Source organism: Lytechinus variegatus, chromosome 3, assembly GCF_018143015.1.
Source record: "Lytechinus variegatus isolate NC3 chromosome 3, Lvar_3.0, whole genome shotgun sequence".
NCBI classification, from domain to species: Eukaryota; Metazoa; Echinodermata; class Echinoidea; order Temnopleuroida; family Toxopneustidae; genus Lytechinus; species Lytechinus variegatus.
Window position 1 is genome coordinate 5,176,113 of NC_054742.1, and position 18,078 is coordinate 5,194,190.

At 36.6% G+C, this 18,078-nt stretch overlaps 1 protein-coding gene across 2 annotated transcripts; it reads left to right on the forward strand.

Moving 5' to 3' along the window:
• Positions 1 to 4,266: 4,266 nt before the first annotated feature.
• On the forward strand, positions 4,267 to 17,931 carry LOC121410055. Of its 2 annotated transcripts, none has more exons than XR_005969267.1 (3): positions 4,267 to 4,477; positions 14,487 to 14,700; positions 15,826 to 17,931. XR_005969267.1 is itself a non-coding variant. In XM_041601900.1 (3 exons), exons 1-3 carry the CDS (start codon positions 6,697 to 6,699, stop codon positions 16,007 to 16,009), a joined length of 405 nt encoding a protein of 134 aa, XP_041457834.1. In that variant the 5' UTR covers positions 6,572 to 6,696; the 3' UTR covers positions 16,010 to 17,931. The 2 variants fall into 2 exon arrangements, 1 of the variants encoding a protein (XP_041457834.1); XM_041601900.1 differs by lacking the exon at positions 4,267 to 4,477 and adding an exon at positions 6,572 to 6,703.
• Positions 17,932 to 18,078: the final 147 nt, after the last annotated feature.

Below are 18,078 nucleotides of genomic sequence, written 5' to 3' on the forward strand. Positions count from 1 at the left end.
CGGCGGCGGCTGCATCGTCAACAGTGGAATCTATGTTAAGTTTTTTAAATATCACCATAACTTTGAATGTATATCAGTGTAAGGATCTATTTCATAAAACTTGGACGTAAGGGTTATCAAGTATCACTGATCGATTGGTACGAGTTTTAGGTCACATGATGATGATCAAGGTTAAAGGTCATTTAGGACCAATGAACTTTTACCATTGTGGTATCATTAAGCTAATTTTATGATTTAAAGTTTTCAAGATAATGTTGAGTCTTTGTCTCTTCAAATTTACATTTACCAAGCACCGGCAAATAGAGGAATACTATTTCAAGTCAACAGGCGATGGCCAAAGGTCAACTGAGGTCAACAAACTGATATTTTATTATCAAATGAACACTTTTTTTGAAAAAATATTCATCTGAGTTGTTTCAAAGTCAGCACTAGCGCTATATTGAATCGTGTAATGGAGTCGAGTCTGTCTGAGGCGTTCCACTGGTTCTCTTGTATTACACCTATACTATATCATAGAATCATGGGCCGCATTCCGCGTCGACCCAATTTTGGAATTTCGAAATTTTGCAGCAGCCTATGGGCATGATGGGAGAGGATCGTCCCTTCCCCCTAGCCGGTGAACATATCGGACGAAACCGCCTCATATGGAACTGTTGCATTATCTTATTTTATTTGGAGTACGTTACGGGAAACAGGCCACCATGATATTATGAAGTTTGTTCATCATTTTATAATTTCCTCGTATCCTGGTCATAGAATTTGATATATATTATATTGATGACTTGACGATCCAAGTTACTCATTATATTTGAAACATATATTCCGATATATCCATTGGGAGATGATATAATGTATGTAAAAGTGGACAATGAATTAGATTTATATTACTACAAAAATCTAGTAATACTAGTACTCGAATAATGTAGAAAGAAGGTATTCAATACATGTACTTTGTATACGTAGAACTTATCAGTCGATTAACTATTCCAGAGTTGACTTTCTTCTTTCTTTTTGTTGCATATATTTTCCAGCGAAGCATTTCATGAAGAGTATTGTAGGTGATTTTCATCACTGATGGTGGGGGCTTGGGCAATATGGACCCACAAATTTCTGACTACTAAATGAAAAAGGAATATACAGGAAAAATTGAAATATGACGTGATTTTCTGGATATTAAACTATAGGCCTATTACATATTTTTGTATTATAAAAGTCAGATTTTTGGCCCATTACTCCATGTCTGCCTCATCAAAATTCTGTGGTCATTACGCCATTGATTTTTAAAACATAAAATCTATCGTTAAAATCACTTACAAATCTCATCACAGAACGCTTTCGGCTGTCGTGGAGAGACATATCTATGAGTTTTTATATTTATTCAATTTCATTTTTAACTCATGTGGGTATTGTTATCTGTTTAACTGACTTGTATCTCCTTTGAACAAAAAGTTTAAATAATATTTACTTTGTAGATTAAATGTAAATAATTTTTATAACAAACATTGTGTCTTCATGTGTTGATTTCCATATTCAAGCACTGTGTAATGGCGTTGGCGATTAGACGGGAGGGCACCAAATTGTGACAAACATAGGGGCCTTCATCTATTTTTCAGATTGGGAGGCAAAATCATAAATCAACTTCCCAAAGGCGCTCGATCACACAAAACAAATTAATGCCAGCGCGAAGCGTGAGCTGATTTTTTTTAGTACACTGACCTGAAAACAGGATAAAAGTGCCTGTTTAGGACTGTTTGTAGTAACTCATGAGGAGGATACATATCTCACTACACAGATAATGCGAGTGCCGAGAGCGAGCTGGATTGCTTTATATTCTGACCTGAAAGCTTGATATTCTAAGCATTTTTTTGTACCAGTGATTAAGATGGGTATCTAAAACAAAAATAGATGCGAGCGCGAGGTGAAAATTTTGATATTTCGGTCTGAAAAAAAAACCCAGTTTAACATGTTTAATGGACGTTTTTGATAAAGAATAAGATATATATCCAACAAAAGATTATTGCAAATCGAAGTGGGAGTTCTTTTGAGGTTTAGAACTCAAAACGGGACATTCTATTTAATCATGAAAAGTATGGGGTTTTGCTGAAGAAATGATGCGAGCGCGAAACGCGAGCTGAAAATTTTTAAGCGGACATTTTGGGCACGATTTTAAATAAAGAACGAGTTGTGTATCTCAATCTCGCTTGCTGATTTCTGTGTAACATTATAATCTTATTTTTTTCTACATGCAGAATTATTAGGGGGGGGGGCAAAACGATATGTTCCCCCAATATTTTCATTGGTGGGACGATCGCCCCCCCTGCTCCCCCCCCCGGATCGACGCCTCTGGACAAACAGGTTATAGTTCGTATATTAAATCATATTTATCATATTCTATTGTTTTTCATGGAAATTGTCAACAACTTTATTCTAACAAAAAGAGTCAAAATAATTGACTATAATGATTAAAAGTAGAATTATTAAGAATTCAGGCTAAAAGTTTTGTAAACAATTCTTTGAAATTTTTTTGGTTAGAAATGCACTTGGAAGACCCAACGCCAGCTTTTCGCTTTTATTAGGGTTAAGGGGGAGTACGATCAGTGGAGTGAAAGTGATATAGGGGAAGATCATGCACCCCAGGCGTTGATCCATGGGGGCCGAAGGTGTCTTGCCCCCCGAAGAGAGAGAGAGAAAGGGGGGGGGAGGGAGAGAGCTAAGAGAAAGAAAGGAATGGAAAATGGAACGAGCAAGAACGAGAGAAAAGAAAGAAATATAAAGGGAAAAGAAGCAAAAAAGATAAAGGGAAATGTAGTGCGGGAAAAAATGAAGGGGAAAAGAAAGAAAAGGGGAAAAGGGAGGTTAAACGAAATAAAACGAGAAAAAAAGGAAGGGCAAGGGAGGGGGAAATAAGAAAAGAAGAAAAAGGATAGAAAGAGAAAACAAAGTGAAAAGGAAAGAAAAGAAAGGGAAAAATTAAACTTTAGGAACAAGACCTAGGGTTAACCGCCCTGCATACCCTCGGTGCATAACACATAGCCTATACACGGCCATCATGATAATGTGGTATTGTTCAGAATAGGTTCAAATCACTCATAAATTATACATTTTTTGATAACCTGAATCTGGGTCAGGAGTATAATAGCGACATATCTGTGAGAATTTTTTATTTATCGACAGAAGAATTTGACACCTCACAAATCCTTAATTTCAGGAAAAAAATACTTCATGAACACATAGTTATTATATAAGGTATGAAATAGCTTTCCACAAATAATTTGATGAAAGTATGGTTATGTGTTAACGTTTGGATAATCAGGAGGTATTTTTGACAAAATGATGATTTGCACCAGAGTAAAGCATGGCTGCAGTGACTGAATCCAGATGTCATAATGTCATGCCTTATTACTTTGGCGCAAGTCAAAATTTACATAACTGCAAAGAATACCTACTTATTATCCTAGCCTGACGACTTATCACACATTATAGGACCTATAATATGGTATCAAATTATTTGGGAGAAGATACTCTTTCATGTCTTACGGGCCATATCTATGGCGTGCCAAGTGTACGCCAGTATATTCTGTGCAATTCAAGCAATTCCGTACACAAAATGTGTTTTTATTCAGACGAAAATCTTTTCGTCATGACGCTGTTTTATTTCGTACACGAAATTTATTTTGTGTCACACAAAATTAATTTTGTCTCAACGAAAAAAATTTCGTCTAGACGAAATGTAATTGCGTCCACAAACTTTTTTTGGCGTGCCATACTCCGTCCAATTCACGCCATTCCGTACACAAAAGTTCTTTTGTTCATATGAAAATGATTTCGTCATGATGCAATTTTATTTCGTATACGAAATTATTCTTGTCACACAAAATAAATTTTCGTCGAGACAAAATGTAATTTCGTCCACAAAATTTATTTCGTACACACGAAATGAATTTTGATCTAACGAAATGGCACCCCAAGTGTTCAAAGGAAAATTCTGTAGGAAAATTTGTGTTTCGATCACTCCAACGAAATTCATTTCGTCATGATGCAGTGTGATTTCGTATACGAAATTTATTTTGTGTCACACTTATAATCAATTTCGTCGAGACGAAATAAAATTGCGTCCTCAAAATTCATTTCGTTGCGATGCGAATATCTATTCCGTCGATGAAATGATTTTGTGTCACATCACAAAAAATTCCGTCGACGAAATGATTTTGTGACATCACAAAAAATTCCGTCCATGTAAAATAATTCTGTCTCCTCTTTCTGGCAGGGTATATGAGATCGTCGCTGATTGGCTGCACCTTGCTCAAGCCGATCTTCGATCGATCGATATCCGGCCGCGGGACGGTCACACTCACAGGTCGGCATGTTGGTGAACCTTTCCTGTTTAGCTTAGATTTCACGTTATCATGGTTATTCATGCCAACAAGAGCTGCAAACAACTTCTCTAATTAGTAGAATGTGGACGGACATTGCATTCGTAAGTTCAGCTATGTTTGAATTACGTTGAAAACAAAATGGGAAATCGTAGTGGTTGCCATACCTGCTACTTTCATTTGCAAGAAGCTGTGTACTGTAAAAATTATAGTCCCATGTATTCAAGTTTGTGTACTGTAGTCAGACAAAGGGGGGGGGGGGGATTGGTCTTTTCTGCACACCTAAAATGGTGAGGAATTATACAGGCTGAAGATATTTTGGCCTAGAACTTAGCAAATAATGTAAAATTCATACAGAGCAAAATGCTGAAAATTTCATTGAAATCAGATGACAAATATATTTTTTTTTAATTTGAAATAACAAATTTATTCAACAGTTTGGGCATGTTGGGCGGGCTTGGCCGCAACTTGGCGCAAGTTTACCCAGCCTCACTAACCTCGTACCCCGGGCCGGGGCACTTGAACAAAAAAGTGGTGGGGGTGTGCCGCAGGAGAGACAAAAACGGGGGCCTTGGGCTTGGAGCGGGAGTATTGTAAAAAGGAGGGTCCTCGGAACGGGGTTTGGAACTAAAATTTTGTGAAATGGGGGTCCTTGGAAGTTGGAACGGATCGATCGCCAGCGTGTGAGTACGTGCGTATGCATCCCTATGGAACGGGCATCCGTGATGCAGCTAGCGCAGCCTCCGCCGGGTGCGCTCGCTCAGAGACGATGGTCGGACAGCGCTCTGTGGCCGCTTTTCACCAAAATTGCAGCAGATCAATGCGACCGGAATGGCGTAACGAAAAATATGCGAAGCTTTGGAGCGAATTTCTTCTTTTTTCTAGATAAGAACAAAATGCTTTGCCTTGGAGCAGCTTTCTTTGTTTTTTTTCTCAATAAGACAAAAATGCTATGCCTTGGCTTGGAACGGAAATTTGGGTGTAAAAATGGGGGTCCCCTCCGCGGCACATACCCACTATGCATTATATACTGAGTGCCCCCCCCCCCCCCGGGCCTCGTACTAGTGTGAGTGCCCTATTGCGATGTTTCAGTCTTGATTCAGGCCCTCTTCAAATTCAGCTCCTCTGTAATTATGCTCTCGCAGACAAAGTCCGGAGGGGGCATTAAGCGTTCCACCTGTCCATTGATTTGCCTGCCTCCCCCCCCCCACCCCCACTTGGTTTCAGTGCAATAAATTGAAATATATTTGATTGTTTTTTTTTAAATTTAGGTGTGTTGGTAGATGACACTCTAGGCACCGTGCCTATTAATTCCTGTGTTAAAAAAGTGAGTGCACGCGAATTAAAAGTTGGACTTAAATTACTAGATTTTAACATGGAACTCCATTAAGAAAACTATTTTTAATTAGTCCCTAGATACTACTTCTTTTCTTGGGGTATTGAAAACTATTCGTCCAGAACTTGCTCAACTTTTGCGACTAGCCTTGTCGCCATAGGGTTGTACACATCCTCGTTTAATACTGATTGTCACGTGACACGGCAATGTGTGTGTGTGTGTGTCGTTAGGCTGTTTGGCCTGTATTCAAGGCGTTCTATCCGTTATGATTTTATATTGAAGCAGAATACATCAGGTATAGGCCCATGTCAAGTCAAATCGATACAGGGATCGAGGAGGGGGGAGGGGTAGAGGAAAAAATTCCCAGTCACATGGTATGAAAATGATATTTTTTAATGATTGTTCATGCATTAGGGCAAACCCCTGTGTGGCAGGAGCATGATGAGTAAAAAAAATGAAATAGTAGAAAGAAAGAGGCCGAAACATATGGCACGTGGGAATAAAGTTGCTTTATATGTTCCAAGCGAATGAAGCAAGCGAGAAAAAACCTTTTGTGCAAATCTAAATTTGAGACAGATATCTTACCTTACACTTTTCCTAATTTTGGTTTCTTTAATTCCCTTCATTTTTTTATATCTTGGTTGTACGTAGAACATTCGGGGGGCATGCACTGGGCATAACCCTGGCTTGTGTACCCCAGTGCTAAATCAGCAGGTGGGTTTTGATATCTCTGGATCTTTAGCAATTTTAAAACTTTTTATAGAATGGATGAGAAAATCCCTGCAATCTGATTGGTTGAGAGCAATGCAAAAATTTTACTGGGCTGCATGAACGATATCCCGATAATCAAAACGCAACGATATCCACTGTAAACAAGCAATCGCCCGAAAAGGTCATTGTGATGTCATCGCGCATGTACTGTTACCGTCACTTGTTTACGTCAAAATTTGAATTTCGATCAAAGCAGAATGAATCAAAGGATGCAAAATGATCTGTAAGTACAAATACGGTACCGTAATTGTCATTGGGATTAAAACTGCCCACATACTCGTTAGTTGAGAAGTCCAGACATACATGTACGATCTAACGTTAGATCTATACTGCCCTGGGCTGGCTGTGCACAGCGAAATATCCACTGCAGGCCCAGGCAGGCGCTGGCCCCCGGCGCGGCCCGCATACACACACACAGCTACATGTATTGGAGGTCGGAGGCTGCCTCAACTGCTCAAGATATAGTCAATGCAAAGCTGTATCTGGCATTTTGGGTATAACAATATCTTTGTGGCAACATCCAGTTAAGCCCATATTTATGTTGTCCAGGGTTATCAAAGTGTCTGCGCTCTGCATTAGATTTTGGAATTTTCATGCATCGATCCGGTAAATAAATCATGCGTCCAGTAAATAAATCATGCGTCCGGTAAAAAAAATCATGTGTCCGGTAAATTAAATTTACCGGACGCATGAAATTATCATGCATCCAGTAAATCATTAATTTTTGTGGTTTATTAAAAAAAAAATTCCATTCTATAAAACAGATGATGCATGGGTTTCTTTCGTGGGTCAGTGGAACTGTGTGCATGTGGTTACCTTGTACACAGAGTTCCTACTGACCCACTCTAACGCATCATTTGTATATAGATGGCTACTATTTTTTATTAAATCGCGAGTGTAGACCTAAATGTAATTATAGAAAAACATTTCGTTAAGGTTTTTATTTTTTTGACCCCCCCCCATAAAAGAAGGAAAAACAATTATAAATGAAGTTATAATATACACCCCTTTAATGATTTCGCTTTTTCTTCTCTCTTTTCCCCTCCTTTTTTTTGGGGGGGACCTTTTCGTTTATTTCCCAGTCTTCCCTTTCTCCCCCCCCCCTCTCTCTTTCTTTCCTTTTCTCTTATCTGGATTTTTTTTCCGGTGAAATCCACTAGGGATCAAGGGCCAGCCTGCATGCCCCTGCAGCGGTTTACGCCTCTGCCGTGGTATACGCATGATCTTAACCCTAAAAAGACTGAATCAGCCCCCCCCTCGACATTTTTCGTGATAAATCCGCCGCGCAAATCTTTTTGACCGCGTTGCTCGCTGACTTTTTACTTTCAAGTCTCGCACAACTTTTGAGACCAAAATTGTGACCCCCGGGTACACAGTTTCGAAATTACGCAACATTTCGTTCGTGCATGCAGACCCAAAATTACTCAAAAACGTGAATTTGTGTACAAATCCAATACAAATAGTGTTTTTAGCCAAAATTCATAAATGTATTATTATTTTTCCTTTTACTGCTTAAGATCAATTTATTATTTCTTTTTCATGGTCAAAATAAAGTCCCTGACAATTTCCATTGAAAAAACAATGAAAAACAAAGTCGAAAAACAATGAAATACATAAGAAATTTAGAAAACAATAGAATACATAAGAAAATAAACATGATGTTGAAATTTTTTAAAAATAAATTTGATCAGATGCCTATCTAGAGTAGGTGAAACAAAAATTAGCATTTCAGGGGCATTATTTTATTAATTAGAGCAAACTAATGATTTTACGCAAAAATTAGCATAATTAATGAAACATGAGATTTTTTGCATAATTTGATGTGATAATTTGGTAGATTATGCCATGGGTAATGTGTGCCAATTTTCGTCGCGATCGCGCAATCGACGTCCGAGATCATAAGGGGGCGCTGAATCAGCCCCCCTCCCCAGTCTTCTTAGGCATCGAAATAGCCCAGTCTATTTAGGGTTAATCATGATTAAAACTAGAGGTAAATCCAAGATTTTCCAAAGTAGGGGGGGGGGGGTGGGGTGAATTTTCTCAAGTACAATTAGACAACTCCCAAAAAAGGTTCTCACTTAAAAAAAACCGGTCATTTTGTCTCACGTAAAGTGATGGTCACTAAAAATGAAAGTCATTTCGTTCGCGTGATATTCGGCAAGCTCCCCCCAAAAAAATAAATAAGAAAAGGGAAAGTCATTTTGTCCATGTTATATTTGGCAACCCCCCCAAAAAAAAAATTGAAATTAAAAAAAAGGTTTTAACTGTAATAATGATCGAAGGTAATTTTGTCTTGCGTAAAATTTGACAAATGAAAAATAAGATTGTCACTAAAAAAATGAATGTAATTTTGACCCACATAAAATTTGGCAAGCCCCCCCCCAAAAAATGAAAAGGTTTTAACAAGCAAAAAAAAGGCTAAAAAGAGAAAGAAGAGACAAGAATATGAACGAAATATATCCCCATTACAAATAATGCTGTGATCATCATGAGGGAGGGGTCGCATAACTAATATAATTCCAAAATATTTACTATAAATCTCAATAGGGGGATCGTGTAGAAATGCTCACCAACAGTGAGCATTAATATAATCCATTTTAATTTCAACTAATTTTATAAAGTATTAAATGTCTTCCCACCAAATGAAAGTCATATCGCATAACTCCAATTTGTATTAAGGCGTACATTTACCAAAGTCTTGGGTTTGAAATCAGATTCAGAACAGCATTGTCCAACCGGCAACCCATATTTTGGGTAATGTCGCCTATGAGGTCCAAACATTAACATTAATCATTGGTACTAGGAGTGTGTGTGTGTATTTTGAGTTTTTGACAGACGTATATCAATCAGGTTTGATTATTTACGTCTGGGACCGACCTTTAATGTCACAATCCGAAAGACGTGATCAGGGCTCGAACCTCTGCATCAATGTGTAACTTCCCCACAGCTTGGAGTGGGTGACACCATAGGAGTGGATGACACCATAGTAATAATAATAATATTCCACATATTTATATAGCGCTTAATGCATCGGAACGACGTCTCTAAGAGACTAAGCGCTTTCCAGACTCAGTATTACCACGGTCATCAGAACCTTGTATGCCTGCGTACAATGTATGCACCTTCTCCACTCCCTGGGGAGCACTCCAACAAGAGTTCCAAGACTCAATTGCTAGGCATACTACATTATACATAGGCTTTCACATCCTACCAGGTACCCATTTAACACCTGGTGGAGAGTGGCAAAGTGGATTAACGCCTTGCCAAAGGACGCTAGTCCATGGCGGGATTCGAACACACGACCCTCTGATAGTACAGGCCAAGTTTGAATTTGGAGTCGGCAGGTCAAAACACATTAAATATGCAATTTAGTTTCCGCATGATAATGTCTTTTTTATGAGTTATGAAATATTCTACTTATTTGAACAAATTTGGGTGTGTAGGTAGATGATACCAATACAGGCTAAGTTCGAATTCGGAATATGCTGGTCAAAGATCACAGCTCATTAAATATGCGAGTTGGATTCCTCACGATATCTTATCAAAAGTCATCAGATTTTTTAAAATTTGGGTGTGTTGGTAGATGATGATGCACAGCATTTATATAGTGCCATATATCTGTTAAAGACATTCCAAGGCGTATTGGAGGAGCCAGCCAATCTGGGTCGCCTACAAGGGTGCGCACACAGAACTGTGACCCGCAGGTATCTCCTCCCAATTACTGGTTGGGGGTATCCGGGTGGACCACTACACTGGGTCATTAAATATGCGAGTTGGTTTCTTATAAAATAACATCAATATGAAATAATCACGTAGGCCTTATATAAAAAGTGCAAAGGCAAGCAATTTTTTTTCTTACTTTTTTTGGAACTTTTATATATGTATTTAGGATGTATTTTGTCCTGAAAATTTAACATTCTAGGCACCGTTTGTGATCCTGAACAAGATGTGTGTGTTCTAGATAATTACTGAGAATGCCAAGCACGAACATAATTTTTAATAAGTGTTCTAGCATGATCCTGTTAAGGACTGTTTAACCATGAGGATGGTACATATTTCAATAATGGGAATGCGAAGCACGAGCTGAAAATTGTTGACATTCCGACCTAAAAAAAATGGTCATTTGTTCTATGCACTAGATCATAAAATGATAGGTACGTAACTAAATAATTGATGCGAGTGCAAATTGGGAATTTGAGTGTGGCAAACTGATTCTGTTTGGTTCTGCTTGCGTAGACTGGGGCCCGTTTCTCAACACCGTTAAGTCTTCTAACTTCTTAACTAAATTGGAAATAGTTAGCTACCTGTTAGCGAACTGTTTCACGAATCCCTCTTTGCCAAGATCGGGGACAACTTGACCAAATAGTTATGACATCTCCAAACCTGTCATAACTTACTTCTTTCTTAAGGATCAAGTCCACCTCAGAAAAAATGTTGATTGGAATCAATGGAGAAAGACCAGACAAGCACAATGCTGAAAATTTCATCAAAATCGGATGTAAAATAATAAATTAATGACATTTCAAAGTTTCGCTTATTTTGAACAAAATAGTTATATTAACGAGCCAGTTACATTCAAATGAGAGAGTCGATGATGTCACTCACTATTTCTTTTGTTTTTTTATTGTTTGAATTATACAATATTTCATTTTTTACAAATTTGACAATTAGGACCTCCTTGCCTGAAGCACAAAATGTTAAAATAATGTAATTCCACGTGTTCAGGGAGGAATGACACTTCATTTCACATGACAATGACGAGAAAATAAAAATAATTCATATTTCATATAATAGATTACAAAAGAAATAGTGAGTGATGTCATCAGTTTCTCATTTGCATATCGACCGAGATGTGCATAACTGTTTTGTGAAATGAAGCGAAACTTTAGAATGCCATAACTTTCTTATTTTACATGCAATTTTGATGAAATTTTCAGTGTTATGGTTGTTGAATTTTTCTCTTTTTATTCAAATAAAGTTTTTGTTGGAGTGGACTTGTCCTTTATGTAGTGATATCATGTGGATAGACTGTGACATTCAAATGAGCCTCGAAATTTGAAAATTTTATTACGTAATAATTTAAAGAAAAATGAATTATATAGCAAACAAGTGGGATAAATCATTTAATAGTAATTGTAATGCACAGAAATTATAACAAGTGTTAATTTAAGGTAGTAAAATAATTGAATTGACAAAGATTCTACCACTTCAGGTCATCCATAATTGGACTCGTTTTCAGACCCTTATCAAAATTTTAATAAATTCTTCCTCTAATATACGCATAGCATTCATAAAATTGTGCGTTTAGGTATCTAAAGAGTTTAACAATCCATGATAATATATTTTTTGATGATGTTTGGAATCCTGAAAATCTGTTTGATTATCATCATATTAAAGGCAAAAAGAAGCTGCTGAAAACTGCTTATCTAAAAAAAAAAAAGAGCCAATGGAGTAAATTAGAGAGTCAAAAGGGGGCCTAAGCTTTCGATCCTAGCAGAATCTTCGTCGGAGGCAAAATGACAAACATAAAGTGGAACAACCATGATATAGACCACAAACATCCAACAGCAACACTAGAAACCATCATGTTAGGAAGAAAGCCTTATGGTTTACTTACGTAAACTATTCAAATTTTATATCTTGGGATAAATATCTCAATGTCCACTTACATGTGATTTTTTTTATCATGATATGAATTAGTGTTAATTTCATTTCCTCAGAAATTTAATGCCCATGTCTGCATGTTTAAGTACTTTTTAAGCATATTTTGCCTCTATTTTTTGCAACTTTTGGAAAATTTGCTATTTTGTGACTAAGGCTACGTCTGGTATGTACTTTCCACCAATAGTATCAATATGATATTAATGGATTCTAGTTAATCCTTTTGGGTAATTTTGGAACTAATTCTGTGTTTGGTAGATAAATAGGACTAACTTGTCCAGGTGTTGAGAAACGGGCCCCTGCTGATGAGTAGGCCTAGAGTTTTTATGCCCCTGCAGATGAAGCCCGGAGGGGGCATTAAGTGTTGCCCCTGTCAGCCCCCCCCTTGGTTTCCGCGCAATAACTTGAAAAACATTCAATGGATTTTAAAAAATTTGGTGTGTAGGTAGATGTCACCAAAATACAGGCTAAGTTCACAGCTCATTATGCAAGTTGGTTCAAAATTTATTTTTTTGATTATATTTATATGCGTATTGATTTCTGCATGATATTAAGTTCAATCATATTGAATAGATTTCTGATCGCGTTAACTGGGGCCCGGGTTGGCACGTTTTAACCAGTGTGTTTTAAAACACATTTTTTTTACTTGTGTGTTATAAATAAATCCTCTTTCTCTTCCCCCTTTACTCTTTCTTGATTGCTTTGTCATGTTCCTCTTCTCCCTGTTCAATCTTGCACAGCAATCAATATTAAGAATATCATTTTAACAAACAAATCTATGTGATTAGCTCACTTTTATCTACAATAAATTCGTAAACATGGCAGGGCCACACAACATTCAAGACTATTTTTGGAATGCATGCATGGTTACGCAGTTATGATATACACAAGTGCATATTATCAGATTCCGAATTGCTTAAAAACTTGATTTCATGTACAACTCAATGTGAGTCATTGCCAAAATTTGTATCTGTATCATTATTTTCAGAAATTGCTGAAAATTTCTATTAGTAATAAATTTGAAAATCTGTACATAAGAAAAATGAAAAAGTAAAAAAAAAAAACATTACCAGTAACCTACATAGACTGGGCTATTTCATTTCCTAAGAAGACTGGGGGGGGGGGCTTTATGATCTGGGCAGTCAATCATGGGATCACAGCGATGATTGGCAAACGCATTACCCATGGTATATTCTAAAAAACTATAATCAAATTTTGCCTAAATCTCATTGCTAATTTATGCGTAAAATCAAAAGTTTGCTCTAATTAACTAAATAATGCCCCTGAAATGATCACTTTTGGTTCACAGACTCAATATATTTCAACATCACACTTATTTTCTTATGTGTTTATTGTTGTTTCAATGGAAATAGTCGGGGACCATATTTGACCGTAAAAAAGTTGAAATTAATTGATTTTAATCAGTAAAAGGAAATATAATGGCACATTTATGAATTATGGCTAAAAACACTATTTCCATAGATTTGTACGCAAATTCACATTTTTCCAGCAACTTTTGGTCTGCATGCACTTCCAAAATGTTGTGTAATTTCGAAAACACATACCAGGGGGTCGCAATTTTGGTCTCAAAAGTTGCGCGAGACTCGAAAAAGTGAGTGAGTGATGCTGTAAGTCTGTGAGTGATGCGGTAAAAAAAATTGCGCAGTGGATTTATTGCAAAATATGACAAGGGGGTAAATCAGCCCCCAGTCTCATAAGGGTTAAAAACATTATATAGGCCTACTGATTGTTTTTAATATACATTTGATCAGAATTCCTGAATTAAAAAAATAAGTAGTTCAAGGGCTATATTTATAGGTTTGAATTGAATTTGTATTTTATGCCCTAAAATTGGTATAATTGATTCAAATGAAATAAAGCATATTGATTTACCCGAAATGAAATTAAGCTTTGAAACCCAATGTATATCAATTTTTCCATTGTGCAAATTCTCCTCGCCCCCCCCCCCTCGATTGACAAGACTCAGGATACCTAGGGACAACACGTATATAATCATGTATTAGGAATGAAATGTCATATTACTTATAAAGTGTTTTTTTTTGTAGGCATTCAATTTCCATGATTTAGTAATTTGGGGGGAAATATCAACTTTTCTGTTCAAAATTCATAAACAAAATTGTGGTAATCTCTTATTAAAACATCAAGAACTGAAATCTTATTTTATTTAGTGTATAGTTTAATTGATTTACAGAAAATTGCATCATAAAACAATAAAAAAACATTTTGTACTACAATTCTGCGGGGGCATCTGTTTCCTTTGGACACGTCAAACTTTCTTAATTATGTGTAATTGATTCTATGACATGTGTTTACATTTGCTGCAGATTCCCATTCAGCCATTGGACTGAACCGGTACCAAGACCGGAACTGTAACACAGTAAGGATGGTCAATATGAAGCGAGCTTCATTGAATTCCTCCAAGAGCTCTGTACTCTGTTCTGATCATTTTGAAGATGCTTGCTTTGACCTGGGCAGACGATACGTCTTAAACAGGATGCTGTCCCAACCATATTTGATTTCCCGCCTCGTCTTCAGAAGGTACAGTGGATCTATATCATACATGCGTTCTAAAGAAATATATATTCTGTTTTATCTACCTTTGTTTTGATAGAACATTGCTTTAATTATTCAATTTTCAGTAGCAAAATAGAGATGAAAATTATCCTAATCAGGAGGATAACCATGGACCGGGGCCTATACTGTGTATTTACAGTAAACTACTAAATAAATATATTTTTTAAAATTTGGTTTAACTCATAATCCTGGGAGGTGGGCTTTTTTGGTCCCCCTCTTCAGATCTTGCCTCTGATCAAAACGAAAACCAATGCACACATCAACATCAATGTAATCTGCAAGCATGGAACTAAAGGTTACAGAATTCATTAAAATTTATTGTTAATAAATTATTTATTGTTAATAAATTAGTAATGCTAATTTATGCGTAATAGAGAATTCTTTGTTTTAAAGGTTAATCTCTAAAGAATTCCCGAAATTCTATGATTTCTAACAAAGTTGCTCAAAAATAAATGGTAAATGACATTTCTAATCTTATGTATTTTATTGTTTCTATAATTCCATATGTATTTCTTTGTTTTGGGGCCTTATGTATTTTATAGTTTTTTTAATGGGATCTGTTCATGGCACTATTCTGATTATAAAAAGCAAAGATTTGATTATTTTCAACCAATAAGTGCAAGAATAATGATAAATTTGTCAATTATGACTGAAAATAGAATTTCCATTGGATTAAATGTGTATACAAAATAATATTTTTGAGCAATTTTTGGTCCGACATAAACTCATAAAATGTTGGGTAACTGAATATCCGGGTATCTCAAAAGCTCTGCAGAATTGACCAAAAAGTAATCATGGTACCTCATTTCTCATTGTGGACTTATCATGAAAAATGTGGATGGGGAGGGGAGTTTATTAAGCCCCCCCCCCCCCCGGGGCTAGATAGGGTTTATATATCATGTATATTTTTAAAAAAATTATCTTGTTGCAAGTCACTGCAAAAGGTTTGATTTCTAAACGAATATTGTTCTTCATGGATAATCGAATATTTGATTGAAAAATTATCTTTGAATAGTTATCTTTTCATTCTTGTATCTGTTTTTGTTCAATATTGTTTTTCTTATTTTTTTATTAATTCGTCTCCTACAGAATTCACCCAAACCAAGGTATTTCCCAAAAGACTTTTCGATTCAGCAAACAACCTCCCAGATACTGCAAAGACACCAGTGCCAAAGTCTTCAGCACCTTAATTTCTCGAAGACCACTCCTACTGAATACCAGAAAGTCCAAGAGGGGTAAAGTGGAAGTCAACAACAATAATGGACTGTATTAAAACTTGGAGAAGAGGCTGAAAACCACACAGAAGTCCTACCTTATACATTACTTGCTTTTAAGTTTGGACAAACATTGATTTGCACAACTTTACAACAAAAAATTTACGCTGTGTGGATTCTGATTATTTAAAATAGCTCAATGAAAACGTTTATCACTGGGCATGTAACAAAAATGAATTCATTGAATTTGAAGATGTCTTACAGTATATTCATTCTGATTTGAATGTCAGAAGAGAAAAAAGTTTGTGAAAAGTAGGAATGACGGCAAGCTGACAGAAGAATAGAATACATGTAGGATAGAACAAGGCCACAGTTATAAATGAGCTGTTGGATAGAGACAAAAAGATGAATTAAGAATGGGGGTGATAGAGAAATAGAGACAGGAATTGGGGAGCCTGTGATGAATGCCTGAGAAAGTAAAAATTACCATATTTTATTTTTTTAAGGATTTGAACAGTCAGGAAGAATGTGGTCTTTTTTCTGTTGTTATTTCTCAAAATACTGGTATGTTTTGTGTACAGAAAGGGGTATAATCCTTTGCAATAATCACTCTCACAGAAAATATTAACTAATCAAAAGAAAAGTCAAATATTTCACTGATTTACAATTGTTCGGTCACTCTCATATCTAAAGTTACCCCCCCCCCCCCATCATTTCAAGGTATTGGAGAGAGAGGTTGGGCAGGACATGGCTGTCAGCAGAAAAAAAATGCAGGGTGGGGCAAAACAATTTTGGGATATGTGCGAGGGAGCGAATGCGACAGAGCAGAATTTTGTGGGGGGGGGGATATATGCGAGAGAGCAAAATGACAGAAGGAAAATGCAGGGGCCAAGAGATTTGAGGAATATGTAAGAGGGAGCGAAGTGACCAAGCAGAAGAAATGTAGAGGACAACAAATTGTTGGGTATGTGAGGGAGCAAAGCAACCAATTAAAAAAGGAGGTTAGTCAAAACGTTCTTGAATATGAGTAAGGAAGCAACTTGTTCACTTCCGAGCAGTAGGACTCGTTTTAAAATAGCTTAGGAAATATGTGTTTCCTAAGCATGGTAAACACATATTGTAGGCCTATAGTACAATTTAGGTGCTCTAAGAGTTAAATTCTGAATGAGCTGCATTTGCTGGTAAATCATGCGCAGAGGATCTTTGTCTTTTATCCATTTCTACACTTTTCTTTAGATTTCAGTTTTAAGGCGGGAAGGATCCCACCCTCCTGTGGATGCTAATATTTTGACTGACCCTGGGTAAATAGAATAATTACAAAAACAAAAATGATGTTTTAATATGAGATTTTTTAATGCCCCTTGAAAGTCCACCATCTTTCTCACTCTCTCCATCTTTGTTTTTATTCATTTTAACTTTCCAATTCTTTCTCTCTTGATATCTATAAAGTTCAGGTTCACCCTTTTAACTTGCACTATTCCAAGCCCCCAACCAATTGGCATCCACAGGAATGGGGGAGTGGGGCTTCCCCCTAGAAAATAAAGTCAAACAAAAGAAAAATGTGGAAAATAGAAATGGATAAAGACAAATAATCCTCTACGCATGTCTTACCTACCAATAGTTCATTCACAATTTAATACCTAAATTCTACTGAGTTTACCATACTTAGAAAATGCATATTTCCTATGCCATTTTTAAACAAGTCCCTATCGCTGGGAGTGAACGTGTTGCTCACCAGCACGAATTCGAAAATATTTTGATTGACCTGGGGCCCGTTTCATAAAACATTTGCCGCAGCGGCAACTCCCATTTTCTGCGGCAAATCTCAAAACAGCGGCAAATGACAATTTCTGCGGCAATATTTGATGCAGCTATTTGAGCTGCGTCAAATATTTGCCGCAGATACTTTCAGGGGCAAATGACAATTTCTGCGACAATATTTGATCTATTTGAGTTGCGTCAAATATTGCAGCAGAAACGGCTTTTTCATCAAAATATCAACAATTTGGAGGGCCTAACAACCATATTGCTAAAGTTTTTGATGATATTGAATTGATAAATTGCTTTTTGTCATTCTAAATAGAAAATACAGGTATTTTCACTCATTGACAAATAAAAGTAGATATTT

Coding starts and splice junctions, on each gene's coding strand:
- LOC121410055 (XM_041601900.1), top strand. Junction 14,701..15,825: donor TCCCGCCTCGTCTTCAGAAG/GTACAGTGGATC, acceptor CGTCTCCTACAG/AATTCACCCAAACCAAGGTA.